At 45.7% G+C, this 22,309-nt stretch overlaps 1 protein-coding gene across 1 annotated transcript; it reads right to left on the bottom strand.

Moving 5' to 3' along the window:
* Positions 1–2,388: 2,388 nt before the first annotated feature.
* HIF1AN (hypoxia inducible factor 1 subunit alpha inhibitor) lies at positions 2,389–20,651 on the bottom strand. Its single transcript, XM_003255345.4, has 8 exons — positions 20,389–20,651; positions 19,862–20,112; positions 15,768–15,916; positions 11,160–11,305; positions 10,190–10,296; positions 9,686–9,749; positions 9,016–9,126; positions 2,389–8,171 (listed from the first exon to the last, which is right to left on the bottom strand). The coding sequence occupies exons 1-8, from the start codon at positions 20,563–20,565 to the stop codon at positions 8,127–8,129; spliced, it is 1,050 nt and encodes a 349-aa protein (XP_003255393.1). The 5' UTR covers positions 20,566–20,651; the 3' UTR covers positions 2,389–8,126.
* Positions 20,652–22,309: the final 1,658 nt, after the last annotated feature.

The following is a 22,309-nucleotide window of genomic DNA, read 5'->3' on the forward strand; positions in this document are numbered from 1 at the left end:
TCAGGTATTTTTAGTATTGTTAAAAATATTTTTGGAAGGTCATTCCCCAGTGATGGCATAGGTGATAGTATCCTTGTAAGCATCAGAGGTTACTGACAGGGGTAGGAACTGGTAACACGAGCATGAGTTGATGCTTATACCTCTGCTCTGCTCAGGAGCTGACAACTAGATATGCCCTGAGACTAGAAACAGGACCTTAGTCAGAAGGCTAGATGGGGACGAGAGGTAAAGACTGAGAGACACAGAAAGACTGAGCCCCTGCTATGGACCGGTCACTCTGCTAAGCCTTACCCTGACAATGTAAATGATGTCTTCCCTATACATATAAACAAGTCAAGTTTCCGGCAATTTGTCATTTGCCCAAAGTCATGCAGAATGGCAGATCCAGGTATGCAGACTCCACTCTCAACCACTACACTATATTGCACTATATATATTCAAGAGGTAATAAAAACCTGGCCCAAGCTTAGCTTAGATGATGGGTTAAGGAGCACAGCTTTCCTGATAGTTCTGACCTCAATGACCAAGTGAATAGGTTTTAAGTAAACAGAATAAAACAGCAAAATTAGCTAGAGCCAAAGAGAAGGTTTCCAAGGCCCAGAGCCAGTTACCTAGAAGGAAAGAGGTGATTGCAAGGTGACTACAGAATGGCCTGTAGCCCAGAGGGATGGGTTGGCACAAGCTAAAGAGGTATCTTCTTCACCCACAAGGCTAGGGACCAGGGTCTGAGGCAAGAGGATCTGAATATTTATAGAGAACTACAGGGAGACTTGGCTTATAGTGAGGAGGAGAGGTGGCTGGGGGTGGTGATGGACCCAACAGATTAATGGGATCATGATGTGGAAAGGGCTGAGCATTCCAGCCAGCCATAATACATCTCAGGCTGAAGTCTGAGTAGCTTGATTCAACATTTCTTCCAAGTAGGGTATGGCAGGGTGGCTCCAGAGGCCAGAAAACAAATGAGAACGGTAGAGGGCTACAAATGAGCAAGTCCAGTCTACGTCCACTCCAGGACAAATCTAAGCCAGCAACCAAGACTTTCAGATTTCTGTGACTAACCAAAGGGTTTTCGTCTTGGGATCTACTGTCACCCATTCCCTGGAGTAAGGTACAACAAAACCCTTACGCATTGGGAAGCAGTGTTTGTTTTGGACTGTTGGACTGGAAGAAAGAGAAGCTAAGGGGCAAACCCCCCAACCCCTGGTTAATTATTCATCTTCCACATATCAGCTTGGACTTATCACTTTCTGCAGGAAGCCTACCATAAAAAACTGGACGTGGTGCAATGCTTCTCCTCTATACACCATAATTATAACTGCCTGCCTGTCTCCCCCACTGATCTGAGAGCACCACATGGGGAGGAACTAATACAGTGCCTGGAACAGAAGTGTTCAACAAATGGTAGCTATTAACATCCCACTCATATTTTTCTGAATTTTCTGATTGCCCTTCTCCCCTGCAACAATCCTAACATACTCATACATTTTTTTTTTTTTTTTTTTTTTGAGGGAGTCTCACTGTTGTCACCCAGGCTGGAGTGCAGTGATGTGATCTCAGCTCACTGCAACCTCCACCTCCCAGGTTCAAGTGATTCTCCTGTCTCAGCCTCCCGAGTAGCTGGGATTACAGATACCCACCACCACATCTGGCTAATTTTTGTATTTTTAGTAGAGACAGGGTTTCACCATGTTGGCCAGGATGGTCTCAAACTCCTGACCTCAGGTGATCCACCCGCCTCAGCCTCCCAAAGTGCTGGGATTACAAGCATGAGGTAATCCTCCCAGGTGTCTGGTCCATACTTGTAATTTTTAAAAAATTATTTTCAAAAAAAATTATTAAGAGATGGGGTCTCACTATGCTGCCCAGGCTGGTTCGAACTCCTGGGCTCAAGTGATCCTCCTGCCTCAGCCTCCCGAAGTGCTGGGATTACAGGCACGAGCCACCACACCTGGCCAACACTTACATAATTTAAATACACGGAAAGGCATGGACTAAAATTGAATCAAGAGGGGCCTGATTTGACTGCTATTGCATTTCATGGTGTGAGGAGACAACAGCTTCTCCAGGTGTAATAAGGACTCATTCGGCTCCACGGCCTCTCACACAGTGCAAGGGGAGCTGAGACCTGAAACCTTCTCACCCAAGGCCCTGGGCTGGTAGTACCGCGGTAAAGTCTGGCTGCCCAGGCAGAAGAGGCATCAGACACTTCCTGTTTCTCTTCCTCTAGGGTGAGTTTAGGTACTAGACTCTTCTGTCTACCCTCAACTCAATATGGTTTATCTGAGGTGTTTCTCGTTTTTCCCTATGCTTTTCTTGAGAGAGAAAGAACCACTGGAAATCTGTTTAGAGATCACTGAAACCAAATTTCTGAATAAATCACGTAATAAATATAACCACCACCACCACAGCCATTTATTAAGTGCTTGCCAGGCACTGTGCTAAAGCTTTACATTGTTTCAGTTACTCCAACAACCCTGAGGTAGATATTTTCAACATGCCTCCCTCCACCCACGTTATTATAGTTGAGGAAACTGAGGCTCAGAGAGGTTAAGTAAATCAACCAAGGTCAAACCGAGCTGGTAGGTAGTGAAGCTAGAAATTCAAACCAACTATATCTGACTCTAAAATCCATGCCTTTAAACACTATCCTAGATTGTTTACCGTTGAAAGTTAAAGGACACATGCTCCTTCCCAAAATATGATAATAGATTTTAAGTGGGAAAGCAGGGGGGAGCCCATATGTAAATTCTTTAATCAGCTATGGGACACAAACTCTTGGAGGAGTGAAGAGATAGTCTGGGTATAAGCTGACTATAAGCTGACCACTAGGTCCTCTCATCTCTCCAGCTGCCAGGGCTTTTCTCATTAAGATCTCTACTCCTGACATCTGACTACGCAATATACTGTTTCCCTTTCAGCAACCACTGGGATGCAGAGGTCAGGCACATTTGGTGACACAGAGCCAAAGACACCTGAGAGAAATTAGGAGACACTCAAAAAAGTCCATCACTCCTGAACTACTGGTCCCTAAGGCACACAGATGCATTTAGATGGAAACCCTCCATGAAGGGAGCATATTACATGTCATGTTTGATGTTCATCACCACCCTGCAAAGGGGATATTGGTATCTCCTTCTGACAGCTCAGTTCTTCTGCAACGGCTTCCCAGGCCTGACACCATTCTCAGAAAGTCTCCTCAGCAACCCCTGCACCTCTCCCCTCAACTGGCTCTCTACTACTCTCTAGGTGCCCACCCCTAACCCACCTCTGGAGGCCTCACTGACCACATGCTCCCAGGCCTCAAGACTTCCAGTTTCTGAGGTTTTGCCCAACAGAAATGCCCTCAAAAGCGCTCAGCAAGGCTCCATTCATCCATGACCTATAAGGATTAAACCAAGATGGCTGAAGACAAGAAGGGGCTACCACGGTGAGACAAGCTGAACCAGGATGTACAGAACTGACAAGGGAAGGGCAAGAACACACAGCAGACACAAAACAAGAGGACTAGCCATGGGCAAAATAAACAGAGCTGTCAAAAATCAGAAAAGGGAGATGGCCCTAAGATGAACAGTGATGACCAGAGAGAGGGATCCTAAAGACAAGTCTATTCAACACTTGCAGCCATGGAGTTTCTGAGGGAAGGACAACTGTTTAGGAAAAAGGGTCTTGGTAAGGAGGCCGCTGGAGAGACTAGGCAGGGGACAGCTGAATAAGGGAAACTGCAGGCAGCTCTGGAGAGGGAGGCTGGAACATCCCTTTAGAGCCAGCAGTTTGAGAAGACATCAGAGAAGTATGCAGGGAGTGGAAGACAAGCAGCTGGAGGTCTCAAAGGGGAGTAAGACACCAGCTGAAAGGCCAGACTCTGGAGCCCTGAGCTACTTCTAGGCATACCTCATCATCTACCCCATCTGGGTGAAACTGGTCCCTGAGGGTCATTCCCTGCAGCCCCTGCTAAATTCTGTACCAGATTTTGAAGGGTGGAAGACCCAGAGGTAGGGAACCTACTGAGAGGTGAGACACAGCCCCATTTTTGGGAAGTTCTGAAAGAGAGAACCACCAACCCCCATTCCTTCATCCTTGAGGGATCCTCTCATCTAAGGCACTCACTGCATTCAAGTCACAAAACTGAGGAAGAAATACTAGTATAAATTAATACTGTCCTTGAAGTTTGAAAGGACAGCAGAAGAAGTAACATAGAGACATGGGAAGAGCCAAGGTGGGCTGCTCCACACCTGAAGACTCATCCTATTACTGAACCTCAGCACTGTTTACACATCTGGCCTCAGAGCCCCTCCACACAGCCACAGCTGCACTGATGTGGGGTTGTGGGGACATCATTGTTGCTAGGAAGTGTAGAGTAGCGAGGCCCTCTCGGGTGAGCCCAGAGGCTTACGAGGAGCCTGGGTAGAGCTTTGCTCTCTACTGGTTTCCTCCTCTCTCAACAGTCCCTAATCTTGTCCACACAGGGTGCACGATATACATGTGTGGCCTTATAACCTCTGGTTGCTTCATGTAATTTCTTTCCCAACTAAGCAGAAGTTCCTGGGATTTGATAAGGACCAGATTTTCCTCACACCCTACAGTGCTGGAATGTAATAAATACTTGTCACAGGTGGGCTATCAGGGGTATTGACTATTACAAAAACATTTTCCACAAATGGCAAACACATGTCAAAACTTTTCCACTGTTATTCTTTGCCTTATAGCTTGTACTTGACACCCATCTATTTCTTTGTTGGCTCATGCCCAAAGATGTCTGTTCCTATATCCATCTCAGGCTGGCGACTGGGTCCCTAGTCTTTGTTAAGAAATACAAGCTCTGCCCACTTGTGGCAATACTGAAAGAGGATGTAGCCCAGGAGTCTCTGGGGGCAGAGGGAGGGAGTGTCTCCCCATACTGGGCTGGCCCACTGATAAGGATCCTTCCCCTCTCTGTCTCTTAACAGATTCAGATTAATGATCACTCATTCCTAATTGTCAAATTTCTTTTCCTTCATCCTGTGTCTAATCACCAGTGACAGAAACCATTACGCAAATGACAGCAGACGACTTCCCCCAACTGTTCACGTTGGTAAAAACCTTGTAATTTAGAGCTCTGATTTGTAGGGGAAGCTGGTCTCCCCCAGGCATCCTGGGCATCTGTTCAACTGATGCCCAGAACAGCCCCTCCTCCATCCCCAGAACTCCAACCCCCCAACAAATATTTGACTTTACAAAACACTAGTTATCTCTGTACCTGCTGGTGTGAATAGATGAGCCTGCAGTGTGGCTGACCCCTATACGGGCCCAAACCCCCACCTTCACTTGCTGTATGTGTGTCCCCCACACTGCCAGCTAGGATGGAGGTAAACAATTACAGCAGAAATGTTTCCTCTGTGGCAAGCAAATTTGAGCCTAAACATCCCTCAACAAGGTAATTGAAGGGGAAAACCTCATCTTTTCCTTGGGGGGAAGCAGCAGCTGAATATGAACCAAGACCCTTAGTGTCATCTAGAACTACAGCTTCAGTTCTATAGATGCAAAAGCATGCTGGAAGGAGTTATGGGTCCTATTCAAGGACACACAAGTAATGCAATTAGAGATAGAACTCAGTTCCCCCCACAGCTTCTTCTAGCACTAATTCATCATATGGCTTCCCTGGAGGTTTTTCCAAGACGTTGTTAGCAGGAGCCCAGAAGAACTTTTACCCTGAGCTGTATATTCTGCACCATCTTGGGCTGGGTCTGCCTTCAGATACTGCCCAGTGGGGTGATATCTTGAGGACAGAACCTGTGGTACAAGGAGGGAGGTAAGGAAGGAAAATCAACATAGTTTGGTGGAAAGGAAGGAACAAGGGGTTTGCAGCCAAACAGTGCTAAGTTACAACTGATTGTCACTAATCACCTAATCTCTCTGAGCCCATTTATTCATCTGTAAGTGAGAATACCTACCTTGCAGGATAGTGAGGAACAAAGATAAAAGCACTAGGCACATATTAGGTGTCTAAAAATCAGGGATCACTCTTGTGTTACCCAAGGATCAAGGCCAATCCTGTGAAGGTTCCAAGATTAGCCTTCTCCCTCCCACCCCTCAGCCACCTTAGTGAGACCTGTGTCAGTACAGAACTCAGCAAGGACCAGCTAAGTGCACGCCTCCTTGACACATCACCCACATCTTTCAGGGCTGAGCAAGGAATACAGCACACCTGCTGAGAACGAAAATCGTCTACTATCTTTCCAAGTGTGACTGTGGCCAAGTTTTTCCTCCACTCCTGTGCTCCTCTTTGCCAAAAGAAGTGGAGGGACAGAGATCACTGCAATCACATTTCCCAGCATTGACTATATTTGAAAGAGCTACACTTGAGAAGGTACCATGTCTTCACATCCACACTGCATCAGAGAACCCCAGAATGGGGTACTAAAAATAAACACCCCTCCCCCAAAAACACACTCAGGCATGCAAACGCATCCACACGCATCCTCTCAGTTCATCAGTGCACTATAAACTGAGCTTCGGGGGTGAGGGCCAGAGCTCAGATGCTGGAAGTAAACCTTTGGCAAAAAAAAAAAAAAAAAAAAAAAGAAAAGAAAAGAAAACCAGAGACCTTCCAACTCCTCCTCCCTTCCAGAGAGAAGGTGATGAAGACAGGAGCAGAGGTGAGGAGACATAGGGCCACCACACTGCCCAATCCCAGGGGCCCCACTCCCACTGAATAGATGTGAATGTTGGCCCTTCAAGTTGTGCAATCACAGCTGCCCACCTGTAAGCTGCAGCCCTGAGGGGTTCCCATGAGTAGCTCCTAACAGAAAAGGAAATTCGACTTCCATGCTCTACCAGTTGCCCTGACTATTGAGGGTGTTGTGGCACACTACAATGGGGTCTGGCAGAGGAGCTGGCTTTAAGAGGCAAGCCTATGTGTTTGCCCGTGCCCTGAGGTGGATCACAGGTAGTGAATGAGCTGCCTGGGCTTGACCCCATTTCATCTATTCAGCCAGGAAGCTCAGCAGGAATAAAGAATATGGCCTGGGCAGGGAGCATCATAGGGCCTGGAGGCTCTAGCCAGTTAGCCTCAGGCAGGCTGCAGTGAGACCTGGCCAACATATGATGGCTAAAATCCAAGTGTAAAAGCCTAGGATAGGTCAGGCAGTACTTCCCGGGGGCTCACACTGTACTGTCCCACCGGAAAAGGTAAGCAGTGGAGAACCTTGGTAAGTAGGGAGGCTGGCCAGTGTGGATACACACACGCACACATACAGGCTTGCACCCCAGTGTAGATACACACACACAGACACACACACACAAACACACAGAGGCTTGCACCCCTAGAACCTAGAGAAGCCACAGCTAGAACTCCCTTGGTACCCAGCATAGGGGCAAGAGCTGGTGCTGAGAGAAATTGTATGTGTCTGTAATTTGGAACTTATGCACAATCATTGGTTCTTATGTCCCAAGGTCCTTTTATATATGGCTTGAGCTTGTAGGCCCAGTTGGAACCCTATCTAATCCTCTCTCACAGGAAGGCTATCTAGGCTCTCAAAGACAAGCCTCCCCTTTCTTTCACCCCATTAGAGTCCCAGTAGCCATTCCCATACTGCCTAGAGCTTGACTATGCAAAAACTGTCAGGAGGCAGACTGACCTAATGGTCAGACTAGCTCTGGCCCTGCAGCCCAGATGCAGTGGGGAGTCCAAGAGCATCTCCTCTCTCTCTCAGGCTGAGGCACTGAGGTTGCAGGAGATACGGCTGAGAGCCGGAAGTGACAGCCTGACCCAGAAGCAACAGGGAACAGATACATACATGCGTGTGCATGCACACACACGCACACATTCCAAAGTTGAGAGACTAACATACACACAGACATGATGACAACCAAAAGCTGGGACTCCACACACTGAATGCAGGACTTTAGGCGGGGGGCAAAGAGAGAAGGTGCTGGGGCACAAGAGGCAAGGGTATGAAGTCCCTCCAAATAGGAGTGGAGTGCCAACTGCCCTGCCTCGCCCGAACACCTGCCTCCTGGGCCATGGCAAGAGTCCAGTCCATTAAGTGCAGCGTGCAATACTAGCGCTTGCAGTCTCCTGTCCTCATCAATGAAGCGGTGTGGACGGGATAGCAGTCACCTGGCAGGAGGCCTTGACCCCTGGCAGGCTAGTTGTATCGGCCCTTGATCATTGTGTTCAACAAGGGCCCCACCTGTAAAGAAACATGAGGAGCCAATCAGAACTGGCTGTTCCCTGGCCCTGGAATTGGACAGTGTGTATCTGGAGACATCAGATGTCCAGCCAAGGACAGAGACAATGTTTTCATATACTCTTGTGAATCCTCTAATCACCTATCTTCTTGAAGGTCAACCCAGTATTCTGGGACATAGCCTTTTCCTCAGGGGTCCATCTTGTACTATTATTCTTCTCTCTCACAACACCCTGTCTCTTACCATAATATGCCCCCAACGGACAGACATGGTCAGAGAAGCTAATAATCCCCGAACACCCAAGAGTGTCTGCATGTTTCTCCAGAATGTTAACTGCCTCCATACCCTCAAAAAAGGATCACCTGCAACTGGGGCTGATGCTATCCCCCAAAACCACAGGTGTCTGTGGATGCTGAGGTTACCTGCAAGAGGCAGGCAAGAACCCTACAAATACAAACCTCCCCTATTTACCCAATGGGCCACTGGCACACCTGCGTGGGAAGCAGGTCTCTCAACATTACCTACAGCAGCCCTGGCACAGCTGGGAAAGTGCAAGGAGATGTGTTAGTGCTCGCTTCCTGTTCCAGAAGAATCCCCTCAGGGGGTCCCCAGATGGCACACAAGCCCCGTGGGGAACATTACTACTAGCATGGAACTAATTATAATTGATCTGCCAGTCAAGCCCAGCTATCACCAGAAAACAAGAATTTTTCTGAACATACCCATAACCTCTATGGAGAGAGAGGACACCAGATACTGAAACACAGAGGCTGTAAAGAATGTCACTGTGATCCTGACTTTCCTTGGTCAACCCACCCACTAGGCCACCTTGGGGCAGTCACATACCTCTTGTGGGTTCCCCAAGGCCTCTCCAAGCATCTTCTCAATGTTTCTCATTATGGCCACTTTCTGATGAGCTTTGAGAGGATATTCAATTCTCTTAGGGGTGGGAGCCCCCTACAAAGGAAGCAGTAACTCAGGAAATGCCTTTAGCAGCAGGCATCAGTGTCACTCTACTATTCTTAGTACCATCCTCCCTTCTAAGAAACCCAACTCTTGCCGGGCGCAGTGGCTCAGGCCCGTAATCCCAGAACTTTGGGAGGCCGAGGCGGGTGGATCACTTGAGGTCAGGAGTTTGAGACCAGCCTGGCCAACATGGTGAAACCCCATCTCTACTAAAAATACAAAAATTGGCTGGACATAGTGGTGTGTGCCTATAATCCCAACTACTCGGGAGGCTGAGGCAGGAGAATCACTTGAACCCGGGAGGCAGAAGTTGCAGTGAGCCCAGATCACGCCACTGCACTCCAGCCTGGGCAACAGAGCAAGACTCTGTCTCAAAAAATATATTTAAAAACAAGAAACCCAATTCAATCCTGTCCCTCTTCAACTCCCCAGACACCTGACAATCACTTCCAGGGATAGTCAACCATCCCATCCAAAATCATTTATTATACCTACCTTACCCAAGAGCCAGTTCCATCTGGAAAAAACAAAAAAAGCAAACCATATTCACCTTATACCAGAAGTTCACAGTGATGGTAATCCCCCCATTTAGTAATGACTCTATGTGATGCCACCTGCAAGAAAACAAACAGGCTCCTGTTTACTACTGATACTTTTGGCGGGGGGTGGGGGGGCAGGGGGGAGCTGAAAAACTAGGTAGAGTCCAGTTAAGGAAAATAGTGAAGACAGTATCTTTACACTCATCCTGTGAAAAAACACACACTGGGGGGTTAGAGGTACTGGTGTTCAGTCTCTAAATACCAAAGAGCCAAGAACAGGTTTTCTAGGCTCAAGCCTCTAGAATCTCTATGGACTTGAAGAATTGTCATCCTGTCCTAGAGACAGGGCTATCATTCCCCCCACTATCCCCCACAGGTTCAGTACGCTCACGTCTGGATATGCCAACCTTCCTATAGACCACATAAAACCAATCATGCCGTAACTCAGAAGGGACACAGACAAGGCTTTCTAGGGAATGGAAAAGAAAGCTCCCCAGCCCTAGCCCCCTTCTCACCAGTACATTGGGATGTAAAGAACATCACCAGGGCCAACCACTGTTTCGTAACCAACCACATTTTGGAAATTAGGGAACCTCTCGTAGTCGGGATTGTCAAAGTCCACCTAAGAGGTTTAAGAGAAAGAAAAAAAATATCAGTCAATCACCAAATCTTCACCAGTAAAACTACTATGTACCAGTTTGGCAGTAAAAACAAACAACACAAAAAACAAACAAAAAAAATGCCTTAAAAAAAAGTCTTTAGAATTTATATCCAGCAGAAGATATAATGCACATTAAACTCTGAGAGAGAACAATATAACACAGTCCACATTTGAATGTTAAGTGATAAAGAAAGAATCCTAGGCTTCAGTGCTCCTGAGGTCAGACAACCTACTCCACAGCTGAGGATATGAGGAATTAGGAATTATCCTCCACCCAAACCTTCAGAAACTTTCTCCCAAAAACATATTCTAACCAGCAAAGACTCCCACATGAAGTAGCTAGACAGCTTTCTGAAGAAAGGAAAGGATATCTTTGGCTGGCCACAGTTAATCACATACCTCACTTAGATCCAGGAAATACATTAAACAACATAGCTCAGTTTTATTCACCCTTCTCCTTATCAAAAAGAAATAGCATCCATGACAAAAGCAAACAATGATTAAATCCAATGGAGACATACACATTTTGTTCCATGAACTTAGAAGCCAATCAAACAGAGTAACCAGAGTCCATTAGCATCAATGACAGGGTCTGTCCCGAGAATTGGCTCTGTGGGGCTAGTTATACTTACAAACATCTGGTGGCCACTCCAGGGAGCCTGGAATATGTGAGCTACAATGAAATTATCCTCTTGGTGTGTTAAGGCAAGAACAGCCTGTAATCCGAACCTGGCATATCACTACGGGGAAGGGGGAAAGACATTCCAGCCTAGGCATTTCTAGAATCTAGAGTTCTATACCCTTCTCAGACCACACAAGCTCACCTGGCTCTGTCTGTCACATGGGTGATGAACAGGGTATGGGTAGAGGCACTCGAACTGATCCGGAGGGAATAAGATGCATCGTTTGTAACCTTTTATCTGAGCAAAAAAGTTCTGCTGCTCATCATAGTGAGCAGGTGTCACATTTCCTGTAAGAAGAAAGGCATTTTCTTATGCAGAGCAGTGGTTCTACTGCACAAGCTGGAACACAGGACCCAGTGCTAAAGAGAAACCCAGCCTGCCCTCCCAGCTAAGAGTTCCAAATCAAAATTTAGGCAGAATCAGGGAAATTCCATTTACAACTCTCAGAAAATTAGGTGTTAAGCTTGTATGGTAATAACTCTAGCAAACATCACTGGTTAAGGGTCCACTATCAGCTAAGTCAACTTCCCTAAATGAAGGCTGCTGCCCTTACTGGAAGCAAGAGCACATCAAAATGATACTCAAAAATCAGGTAGGGTAATCAACTGTGTATACCGTGTACTCTTCTTGACTACAGCAGGAATTCAAGGGAAGCAAAACAGAAATGACTGGTATCAACAACATATACATGAGGAGTTAACCAGTCATTCTAAGTTGTATGATTATGTAGCTCTGTATTTACTTTGGGTAGCTCTGTGGAACTCAAAACCTTTGTGGACTCTCAACCTTTCCTCCCACTTCGATACACCTAACGGATGCAATACTTGTTTTTTTAAGAGACGGAGTTTCACCACGTTGCCCAGGCTGGTCTCCAACTTCTGGGCTCAAGTGACCTGTCCACCTCAGCCTCCCAAAGTGTTAGGATTACAGGCGTGAGCCACCACATCTAGCCAAGACAACACTTCTTAGAGCAACATTGGGGCTCACTGGTGCAAGTGATTTTCATTGGAGGAAAGAGTATCAGATGACTGAAGAGAGTGTTGTGTAATTTAAATGTGGCACATTATTTTAAATGCCACCTTGAATTAGTTGTGCCCTAGTGTATGTTCCATCTACTCCTTTATAACTAGGTCCATGTCTGTTGTTTGGCCTTTGCACAGTCCATGAGTTGAACACACACTTTTGCAGGGCGTGGAATTTAGAAAATCTTTCCCAGCTCTGTCTGGGTATGCCAAGACAGATACTTTCTTAAGTGATGAGAGTCCACGTGCATCCTCAAAGGAGACTTACTCTCATCTCTATCAGAGGGATCCACTTCCATGCACCCTACCATAGGAAATGCAGGCAACAGAAAGACGTAAGAGTCAAGTAAACTGCCGGGCACAGTGGCTCACGCCTGTAATGCCAGCACTTTGGGAGGCCGAGGCGGGCGGATTACAAAGTCAGGAGATCGAGACCATCCTGGCTAACACAGGAAACCCCGTCTCTACTAAAACTATAAAAAAATTAGCTGGGCGTGATGGCTGGCGCCTATAGTCCCAGCTACTTGGGAGGCTGAGGCAGAAGAATGGTGTGAACCAGAAGGCAGAGGTTTCCGGTGATCTCAGTGAGCTGAGATCACGCCACCGCACACCAGCCTGGGCGACAGAGCAAGACTCTGTCTCAAAAAAAAGTCAAGTAAACCAGAACTGGCTCTTTCTTGGCAGGTCAACCAAGAGTTGGTTTCAAAGGGGCAGGTAAGACCAGCCACAGTGGCTCACATCTGTAATCCCAACACTTTAGGGGGCCAAGGTGAGAGGATCACTTAGGGGGCCAAGGTGAGAGGGGGCCAGGAGTTCGAGACCAGTCTGGGCAACATAGGGAGACCCTCATCTCTACAGAAGAATACTTTAAAAATTAGCCAAGCATGCTGGCTTACGCCTGTAGTCCTAGCTACTTAGAAGGCTGAGGTGGGAGGATCGTTTGAGACTGGGAGGTCAAGGCTGCAGTGAGCCCTGATCATGCCACTGCACTCCAGCATGGGTGACAGAGTGAGACACTGTCTCAATAAAAAACAAAAACAAAAACAAAAAAAGAGGCAGGTGGTGTCAATTCACAAGCCACATGGCTGGAAATCTTTATTAGTACTAGCAGCAAAGGATCCAAATCTGAAGAATGGACAATCAAACGAGAAGAAACCAAAGAGCTCAGTGGTGAATGACAATAAATAACTTCACTGCTTCCTTGTTCAATCTAGGTTATTCACCATTTACTAAGTACCTACCATGGGCCTGGCATTGAGCTATTGTGAGAAATAAAAATAAGAATGAGACAATGACCCCGTCTCATAAAAAGCTCTCATTCTCCTGAGTGGAGTTTAAGGGCCTCTCCTTTCATTCAAAAGGAAAACAAAACAAAAAAAACACATTCACATATTTATTAGTGTATGCATAAATTTCTCTAGCAGAAAACACAAGCAACTGGCCGGGCACGGTGGCTCACGCCTGTAATCCCAGTACTTTGGGAGGCCGAGGCGGGCGGATCACGAGGTCAGGAGATCGAAACCATCCTGGCTAACACGGTGAAACCCCGTCTCTACTAAAAAAATACAAAAAATTAGCCGGGCGCAGTGGTGGGCGCCTGTAGTCCAAGCTACTAGGGAGGCTGAGGCAGGAAAATGGCGTGAACCCGGGAGGCAGAGCTTGCAGTGAGCCAAGATAGCGCCACTGCACTCCGGCCTGGGCAAAAGAGCGAGATTCTGTCTCAAAAAAAAAAAAGAAAACACAAGCAACTAATAATATGCAGTACCTCCAGGGAGGAAATTGGGAGGCTAAGAGACAGGGGTGGTTATCACTACGTACCTATTTACACCTGTTGAATTTGAACTCCATGAATGTATTATCTATTTAAAAGATAAAGTTGAATTTGCCAGGTGCGGTGGCTCACGCCTGTAATCCCAGCACTTTGGGAGGCCGAGGCAGGTGGATCACGAGGTCAGGAGATCGAGACCATCCTGGCTAACACAGTGAAACCCTGTCTCTACTAAAAGTACAAAAAAAATTAGCCAATTGTGGTGGTGGGCGCCTGTAGTCCCAGCTACTTGGGAGGCTGAGGTGGGAGAATGGCGTGAACCTAGGAGGCGGAGCTTGTAGTGAGCCGAGATCGTGCCATTGCACTCCAGCCTGGGCGACAGAGCGAGACTCCGTCTCAAAAAAATAAATAAATAAATAAAAATAATAAACTTGAATTTATACTAAAAAAAATGAGTTTCCCCTCTTTTACAGGGATAAAAATTTTCTGAATATAGACAGATCTAGGAGAGAAAAGTGGTACAGTCATGTGCCACATGACATTTTAGTCAACAACAGACTGCAACTACGATAGTGCTCCCATAAGATTATAATGGAGCAGCCCTATACAGGTATACCGTTTTTTATCTTTTTTTTTTTGTCAATAAAAAAATTCCCAAACTACCACTTTTTATCCTTTATATATTTTTTTTCTTTTGTCACCTTTTTCCTGCAGTATTTGATACCATACTTTTACTATATACCTTTTCTATATTTAGGTATGTTTACATACACAAATACCATTGTGTTAGAACTGACTATAATATTCAGTACAGTAATATGCTAACACCATGTAGTACATGGTTTAGTCAGAGGCTACACCATATAGCCTAGGCATATAGCAGGCTACACAATCTAGGTTTGTGTAACTATACTCTATGGTGTTCGCACAATGATGAAGTCACCTAACAACACATTTCTCAGAACGTATCCCTGACATTAAGTATCACGTCTGTATTTCAGAGAGATCCCTAGTATCTCAGTATACACACTCACATAACAGCTGAGGAAGGGAAAAGGGAACTTTTTAGAGTATACGAAACTAGCTTAAAGACTGGACATAAGCCAGGTGTGGTGGCACACGCCTGTAGTGCCAGCTACTCGGGAGGCTGAAGCAGGAGAATCATTTGAACACAGGAGGCGGAGGTTGCAGTGAGCCGAGACCGCACAACTGCACTCCAGCCTGGGCAACACAGTGAGACTCTGTCTCAGGAAAAAAAAAAAAGGCTCAACATACATTGTTTCATTTAATCTTCACAACTATTTACAAGACATTATCATGTTTCATTTCTTTCCATTTTTCTTTTTTTAAGCGATAGGATCTCACTCTGTTGCCCAGGCTGCAGTGCAGTGATGCAATCATAGTTCACTGCAGCCTCAAACTTCTGGCCTCAAGCAATCCTCCTGCCTCAGCCTCCCAAAGTGCTGGGATTACAGGCATGAGCTACCATGCCTGGCCCTATTATGTTTCTTTTTCTTTTTTTTGAGACAGAGTCTTGCTCTGTCGCCAGGCTGGAGTGCAGTGGTATGAACTTGGCTCACTACAACCTCCACCGCCTGGGTTCAAGCATTTCCCCTCTCTCAGCCTCCCGAGTAGCTGGGACTACAGGCACGTGCCATCATGCCCAGCTAATTTTTTTTCTTTGTATTTTAGTAGAGACGGGGTTTCATGATGTTGGCCGGGATGGTCTCCATCTCCTGACCTCATCATCCACCCACCTTGGCCTCCCAAACTGCTGGGATTTACAGGCGTGAGCCACGGCGTCCAGCCCCTATTATGTTTCTTTTAGAGCTGAGTAGGCTGAGGCTTAAGAAAGTGAAGTGGCTTGTTCAAAGTCATGGAGCTAATAAGCGGTGGAGACAGGATTAGAAATCAGGTTCATATGACTCCAAGCCATGCTGCTTTTGAAAGATTTCTTACCTTCCATGCCAATGAGCAGCAGGTTAGAGGTAAGCTGCCCCCAGCCACGCTTTCCCTGTTGCTTATTAATCCAGTTCCAGTTAAAACCCAAGAAGTCCATGACAATCTTCCTGCCCACAGTGTCATTGAGCGTTTGCTGCAGATACAACCTACGTTCCCCAAGAAGAAAATCCTATTAGTGCATGCACACACAGCCCCTGGCATGGCCTCTCCACATCTGAAAATCCAAGCCCAAATCCATACCAGCATCTCCCACAGAGAACAGATGTAGTCAGGCAAATTTTAGCCAACACGGATTCCCATACAACTGAATTCTTACTTATCCTTCATTGAGTTATGTTCAACACCAAACTTTTTAATTTACTGGGGTTTTTTTTTGGTTTTGTTTAAAGAAACAAGGTCTCACTATGTTGTCCAGGTTGGTCTTAAACTCTTGGGCTCAAGCAATCCTCCTGCTTCTGCCTCCCAAAGTTCTGGGATTACAGGTATGAGACACTGCATCTGGCCCCCAAACTTTTTCTTTAAAGAAGTGATGCTTAACCTTTTTTGGGTCACAGAATGACTCCTTTAAGAATCCAAAGAGTAGGAGGGTGAGATGAAAAATGAAATTAAAAAAAAAAAAAAAAAAACCTGGAGAAAAAGTCCCACCTACTCAGGAGGCTGAGGCAGGAGAATCACTTGAACCTGGGAGGCAGAGGTTGCAGTGAGCTGAGATCGTGCCATTGCACTCCAGCCTGGGTGACAAGAGCAAGACACCATCTCAAAAAATATAAATACATAAATAAATAAAAATAAAAGAATCCACGGAGGGTCCCCATAAAAATGCACATACACCCAGAACTTTCATACAATTTCAGACTCCTAGAAGCCTATCCATAGACCCTAGAATGATGAATCAGTCTTACTCCAGAGACTCGCAGTCTGAGACATCTCCTTTGGCCCCTGATGACCATGTGGTAAACTGTATTACTGTTCACCAACAGCTGGTTCCCTCAGTGTGGGAGTTTTCTTTCACATCCCCTTGAAGCGAGGCTTGCTTATTTAACCTGCTCTGGCCAAGGAAATGTCCACAGAAGCGACTTGTGTTGTTTCCAACTGTAATTTAAGAACAAGTCACCACTACCACATCTCTTTCCCTCTGCCACAGCAACTCCAAAGTTCCAGATAGTAGCTGCTGGGGCAATCTGGGTGCCAGAGCGAGTAAGATGATGTAAAGAACAATATGACATTACCCATTATCAATATGTAGTAAGTGAGAAGCCTCTGTTGTTTTTAGCCCGAGCTCTGGCTTGAAGCCTACTGTATCTTAACTGATTCAGCCACCTATCCTGTTGCAGCCTTCTACAGCTAAAGTAAGGAAGACAGCTTATTAGGCAAAGGCATCAGGCTCCTAACATACCTGAGGAAGGTCATAAGTTACTTAAGAGATATGAAAACCCAGACACACTTGAACAAGCCCCCAAGAGACATTTAATAAGTGTGCAAACCTAAAAGAAAGACAGAAGCATCTCTGTCCTGGTCCTGAGATCATTACTTCAAAAGGCTCAAAGGGGCCAGGTGCGGTGTCTCATGCCTGTAATCCCAGCACTTGGAGAGGCCAAGGGAGGTGGATTGCCTAAGCTCAGGAGCTCGAGACCAGCCTGGGCAACATGGCAAAACCTTATGTATTTAAATAAATAAATTGTTTATTTAAAATACACAAAATTAGCTGGGCATGGTGATGGCTGCACATGCCTGTGGTCCCTGCTACTTGACAGGCTGACGTGGGAGGATCACTTGAGCCTGGGAGGTGAAGGTTGCAGTAAGCTGAGATCATGCCACTGAACTCCAGCCTGGGTGACAGAGCAAGACCCTGTCTCAAAAAAAAAAAAAAAAAGAAAGAAAGGTTCAAAGGCATCTCATCTCACTGCCTAGAATCACAATGTTTAAGGCAATGTTAATCAGAATCTTTTTTTTTTTTGAGACGGAGTCTCACTGTTACCCAGGCTGGAGTGCAGTGGTGCAATCTCGGCTCACTGCAACCTCTGCCTTCTGAGTTCAAGCAACTCTCCTGCCTCAGTCTCCCAAGTAGCTGAGACTACAGGCACGTGCCCCCATGCCCAGCTAATTTTTGTATTTTTAGTAGAGACGGGGTTTCACCATGTCAGCCACGCTGGTCTCGAACTCCTGACCGCAGGTGATCTGCCTCCCAAAGTGCTGAGATTACAGGTGTAAGCTACCATGCCCAGCCTTAATAGGAAATCTTGATGAGTTGTAAACACTACCTTTGTAGGAACATGAAATCCTCAAGACTCAATCCAACTCTCCCCAAAGATAATAATTATATATTCACCCAAAAAATATGCAAGTAACTTTGAAAGAATCAGTGATACTCCCCAAATATGAATCTAAACAATATTATGACTACACCAGAATGATAAATGCTCAAAATAGCTCAGAGGATCCTAATACATTTCACCCCATAATCACAACAACCTGTCCAATCATAGAGTGAAGCTGGTCGGTGCTAAAGTCAGCTGATAGGGCAAAACTTCCAAACAATTAAAGATTTTCCTTGAAAACTCTTTAATCACCCACAAAGTACAGATTACACTCATTCTTACACAAAATGCTCTCACTATGGGATGCAAGAAACTTCAAGAGACTGAAGAACCAAAAGATTCACATATCTTATGCTTATTCTTGGATATAAGTTCATTCAATGGAATTACACAATCCAACAGCATCATTTAAATCAATCTTTCTCTCAATGTTGGGTGTGTGTGTATGGAAGTGTGCACACACACACACTGTGTTAAATTTTAGAAACTTAATGCATGAGATAACTGAACCAACATAGTAAGACATCATGGACAGATCGACCACAGTTCATATCTTGGAAACTCTTCTGGTCAAAAATCCCATCATTATGACAACAGCTAAGTGTTAAGAAGCAGCAAAAAAGATATTTCAAATCCATTCACTCAGCCACAAACTGCTGATAAGGAGTCAGGGACAGGAGTGAGTGAAGCAAGAGACTAGAGAGAAACCCAGGGTTGGACACCAAATGCGAGAGGGTCATTCACCGTGAAGTACTCAGCGAAAGCAGTTCCCCAGAGGCAGTGTTATAGTGTGGGACTGAATACTGTCTGGGACCCACATTAGAGGCTGTCCTCATAACCAGGAATAAAAGCAGAGAGGAAGAATCACTCTCTTGTGTGTCTTGTGTTGCTGTTGTGATAGGAAAAACAAATTTAATCTGATCTTCCCTAAGCTAGAGAATCCTGACCTTCTTAACTGCAAAATCACAACAAACTATACAACTTTTCAGGTTGAACTATCCTCAGTCATCACAATACTTAAGGACAATGGCTACAAACAAAGGCATTTTCAGAGCTAAATCCAGTGACAAACATTTTTGTTTGGCCCCTGCAACTTTTTTTCTTTAAATCTGATTTAGTTGCTCACATTTAAAGTCAAAAGATTTTAAATTAAAATCCTGATTTTGAACTTCTCTTGAAAATTGGAATATCTCGCAACCCTAGAACTGCACTCCAAAACTGAAGCAAGCAGAGTCAAGTAATGACTTCTCACCACGGTTGTTTTAGTTTTTAATTTTGTAGAGACTAGCTCTCACCACGTTTCCCAGGCTGGTCTTGAACTCCTGGGCTCAAGCAATCCTCCCACCTCGGCCTCCCAAAGTGCTGGGATTACAGGCATGAGCTACGCCACCCTGCCTTGGCGTCTCACTTTGAACAGGGCTTATGCCTTCAGCTTCATCACTGATTTCACACAGACGATATTACTCCTTCCATTCACCTGCCTGACCCTTCTAGGCAACTCTTTACGAGGAAGATGGGAACCCAAAGATTCTTAGCTCAAGTTTAATCATTCCCTCATCCCTCAAGCTACAGAACTAGCTGGCTGTAGCACCAAGAACCACTAAGAACTCAAACCCCTTAAAGGCTGGAAGACCAGACTACTCCTTCAACAGGAATCCAGAGATGGGAGATGCCAATTTCTAATTGACCCAACTCTGCCACACCTTCAAACAAGTATAGGAAAGAAAAATGAGTGCCCTAAATCCAACAGAAAATTAAGATTTGGGAATTTACCTCTCTTCCCCTCCTCGCTGCTGTATATCCTGCAGTTTCTCAACGAACTCATGAAATTTCATTTCTTCCCTGTTGGACCTCGGCTTAAAGTTCTGGAAATTGGCCATCTTCTTCTCATCATAGTACAAGAACTTGTGAATGCTGGCACTGTACACAGAGAAGTCTCCATTGCCAATATTCTCTTGCAGGTATTCAAGGTCCCATTTCAGGGCAGGATACACAAGATTTGTGTCGGTCAGCACCACAGGCTCCTAAATGAAAACAACAGGTGAAAAACACCAAATGAAGTAATGCCAAGGAGCCGGTGAGTTGGCCTCCATGATCCCAACTACTTCTCGACTTAAGAATAATTTCTCCCGTTAATCAGCACGAACCCCTCAAGTTCCGTATCTCCTCGCCTTTCTCTCCATCTTCCCATAGGCCCTAGTCTAGAGCCCTGCCAGTCTCCCATCTCTTTCACCATTCACCTCTGACCTCTCTACCTGGTACCTTCCTCCTCTCCCTTTAGACGCGGCCCCGCCCCCCACCTCATTCTCAATAAGCTCCTCCGCCCGGGGGTCGCTCTGACTCAGACGCGGAATGGGCCTAGTCGGGAAGCTATAACTGCGCAACTGGGATTCATCCCAGGCGGGGCCGAGGGCTCCAGCCTCCTCCCGGGGCTCTCCAGAGCCACAGGCCACAGCCTCCGCCGCTGTAGCCGCCATCTCCGCCGCCAGGGACGGCCCCCCACCGGAACCGGAAGCTCCGCCTATTCCGGACCAAAAAAAAAAAAACCCGCACACACAGCGGAAACCATAGAGATGAGCTGCGAGAGAGAGCGGTCCAGAGACATAAAGAACGCGGAGCCGAGGCCTGAGGGTGCGCCTTCTAATGGTAACATGCAGCTCTACATCCTAGGCTCCACTGCTGAAGAAATGGGGCCATCCCACAGAATAGGGATGACCTGGTAGAGCAAAACACAAAAAAATGTTGCCCATGTGCCCAAGTCTACACAAGAGTCAAAGAAGGAAGCAAGTTCAGTTAGGCATTAAACTTTACACTCATGAATGGGGAGAAAAGCAAACTCTTGACCCACCTAAAGAAGTCAGAAGGAAAAGCAGTGATCACACTGGTAAATGTAGAGCAAAGGCTGACTGAAGGCTTAGGCAAAAGATATACAGCAAGTTGAATTCTTTCAAAATCAAGCAGTTTTCTTTTGTTTAGCATCATTTGATTTTTCTGCCTATATCACCATCTCTCCTACTTGAATATGTGTTTGCCATGAAACAAATGTTATTAGTGGCCAACCATGGACATCTCACATTTTCAAACAATCTATATTGATTATAAAAGGCCATATTAATTACCTCTATTGCTTACTTGGACAGTTCTTATGGCTGGCTGTGAGAGGCCCAATTCTAAGATGTATCCCAAGATTTGTACCCTATGGTGTACACATCCTGTATACATTTCTCCCCTTAAAAGAAAACACAACTGTGAATATGATAGAGCATCACTCCTGTAATTAGGTTAGCTTATATGACAAGGATGTAATTAAAGTCCCTAATCAATTAACTTTAAGGCAGTCAAAAAGGAGGTGATTTATCCTGGTGGGCTTCTTCTTATCACTCTAGCCCTTTAAATCAGGGCTAGAGGTCAGAGACAGAATCTAAGAGATTTGAAGCCACAGCACAGCTGTCCTGTTCACCTTGAAGGAGCAAACTGCCATATGGCAGGAAATGGCAGGTGGACTCTAGGAGCTGAGAAAGGCTCCTGGGTGACAGCCAACAAGAAAGTGGGCACCTTAATCCTACAAATGCAAGTAACTGAATTCTGGCAACAACCACTGAACTTGGGAAAGGACACACACAGAGCCTCAGATGAGATCACTAACCCAGCCAACACCTTGATTTCAGCCTGATAAGACCCTGAGCTGAGGACTCAGCCAACCAGTACCTGGACTCATGGAATATGTGAGAAAATAAATTGGTGTTTTGGGCTGCTAAATTTATAGTAATTTGTTATGCAGTAATAGAAATGAATGCACTGGCTTAACTATTTAATTATGCTACATAGTAACCATGCTACACCAAACCGATAATAGGGCTATCTCTGTGGAAGTGTTTGAGGCTGCAGGTGGCAATCAAGGCTTTCATTTGATTGCAGTGTTTGAATTTTTTTTTTTTTTGAGCTAGGGTCTCACTCTGTCACCCAGGCTGGAGTGCAGTGGTGCAATCTTGGTTCACTGCAACCTCCGCCTCCCCAGCTCAAGCAATCCTCCTACCATAGCCTCCCAAGTAGCTGGGACTAAAGGCGCATGCCACCATGCCGGACTAATTTTTTTTTTTTCTGTAGAGACAGGGTTTTGCCATGTTGCCCAGGCTGAATGTTTGAATTTTTACAAGAATGTATTAATTCATAACCTTGGGAATTAAAAATAAATTAGGCCAGGCATGGTGGCACATGCCT

Source organism: Nomascus leucogenys, chromosome 3 (assembly GCF_006542625.1).
Source record: "Nomascus leucogenys isolate Asia chromosome 3, Asia_NLE_v1, whole genome shotgun sequence".
NCBI lineage: Eukaryota > Metazoa > Chordata > Mammalia > Primates > Hylobatidae > Nomascus > Nomascus leucogenys.

Excerpts from the sequence above, each read along its gene's own strand:
- HIF1AN (XM_003255345.4), bottom strand. The coding sequence starts at position 20,565 with ATGGCGGCTACAGCGGCGGAGGCTGTGGCCTGTGGCTCTGGAGAGCCC. Across the intron at positions 9,127-9,685 it reads CTGTGAACTTCTGGTATAAG|GGGGCTCCCACCCCTAAGAG; the intron begins GTGAATATGGTT and ends CTTCCTTTGTAG. Across the intron at positions 8,172-9,015 it reads CCTTGGGGAACCCACAAGAG|GTGGGGCCCTTGTTGAACAC; the intron begins GTATGTGACTGC and ends GTTTCTTTACAG.